Source organism: Sinocyclocheilus rhinocerous, unplaced genomic scaffold (genome assembly GCF_001515625.1).
Source record: "Sinocyclocheilus rhinocerous isolate Xijiao unplaced genomic scaffold, SAMN03320098_v1.1 C34971798, whole genome shotgun sequence".
NCBI lineage: Eukaryota > Metazoa > Chordata > Actinopteri > Cypriniformes > Cyprinidae > Sinocyclocheilus > Sinocyclocheilus rhinocerous.
The window spans coordinates 1-346 of record NW_015734453.1 but is presented as its reverse complement, the minus strand read 5'-3'; the positions used below and the strand labels follow the sequence as shown (position 1 = coordinate 346).

Sequence of the window (346 nt, the reverse complement as noted above, 5' to 3'; positions counted from 1 at the left end):
CTTGGCTTTTGTTGAGATTGAGAAGACCCCTGTTGTTCCAATCAATGCTGATTACTTGGCTCGTGGATCCCTGCAATATGAGTTTGCAACTGAGATTCTTCAGACCCCCATTCATCTAATGAAGATCAGTGATGCACCAGCCCAGGTATTACTTTAACAATCTCAGAGTCAAAGCCTTTGAACCACGCTGAAGACATCAACTGAGACTAGCTCTTACTCTCTTCTAGATTATCGAGGTCCTAAAGCACCTTGTTGCAAACAATGTGGACATGGTCCATGAAGACGCTCCACTTAAGTTTGTTCAGCTCATCCAGCTTCTGCGTGTTTCCACCCTGGAGAACATTGA

At 44.5% G+C, this 346-nt stretch overlaps 1 protein-coding gene across 1 annotated transcript; it reads left to right on the top strand.

The window, feature by feature from the left end:
• Positions 1-4: 4 nt before the first annotated feature.
• Positions 5-341, top strand: LOC107734684 (vitellogenin-1-like; the record flags this gene model as incomplete). The annotated part of the gene is made up of 2 exons (XM_016546646.1): positions 5-145; positions 228-341. Coding segments are annotated over 2 exons (255 nt in total), but the record flags the coding sequence as incomplete, so codon positions are not given.
• Positions 342-346: the final 5 nt, after the last annotated feature.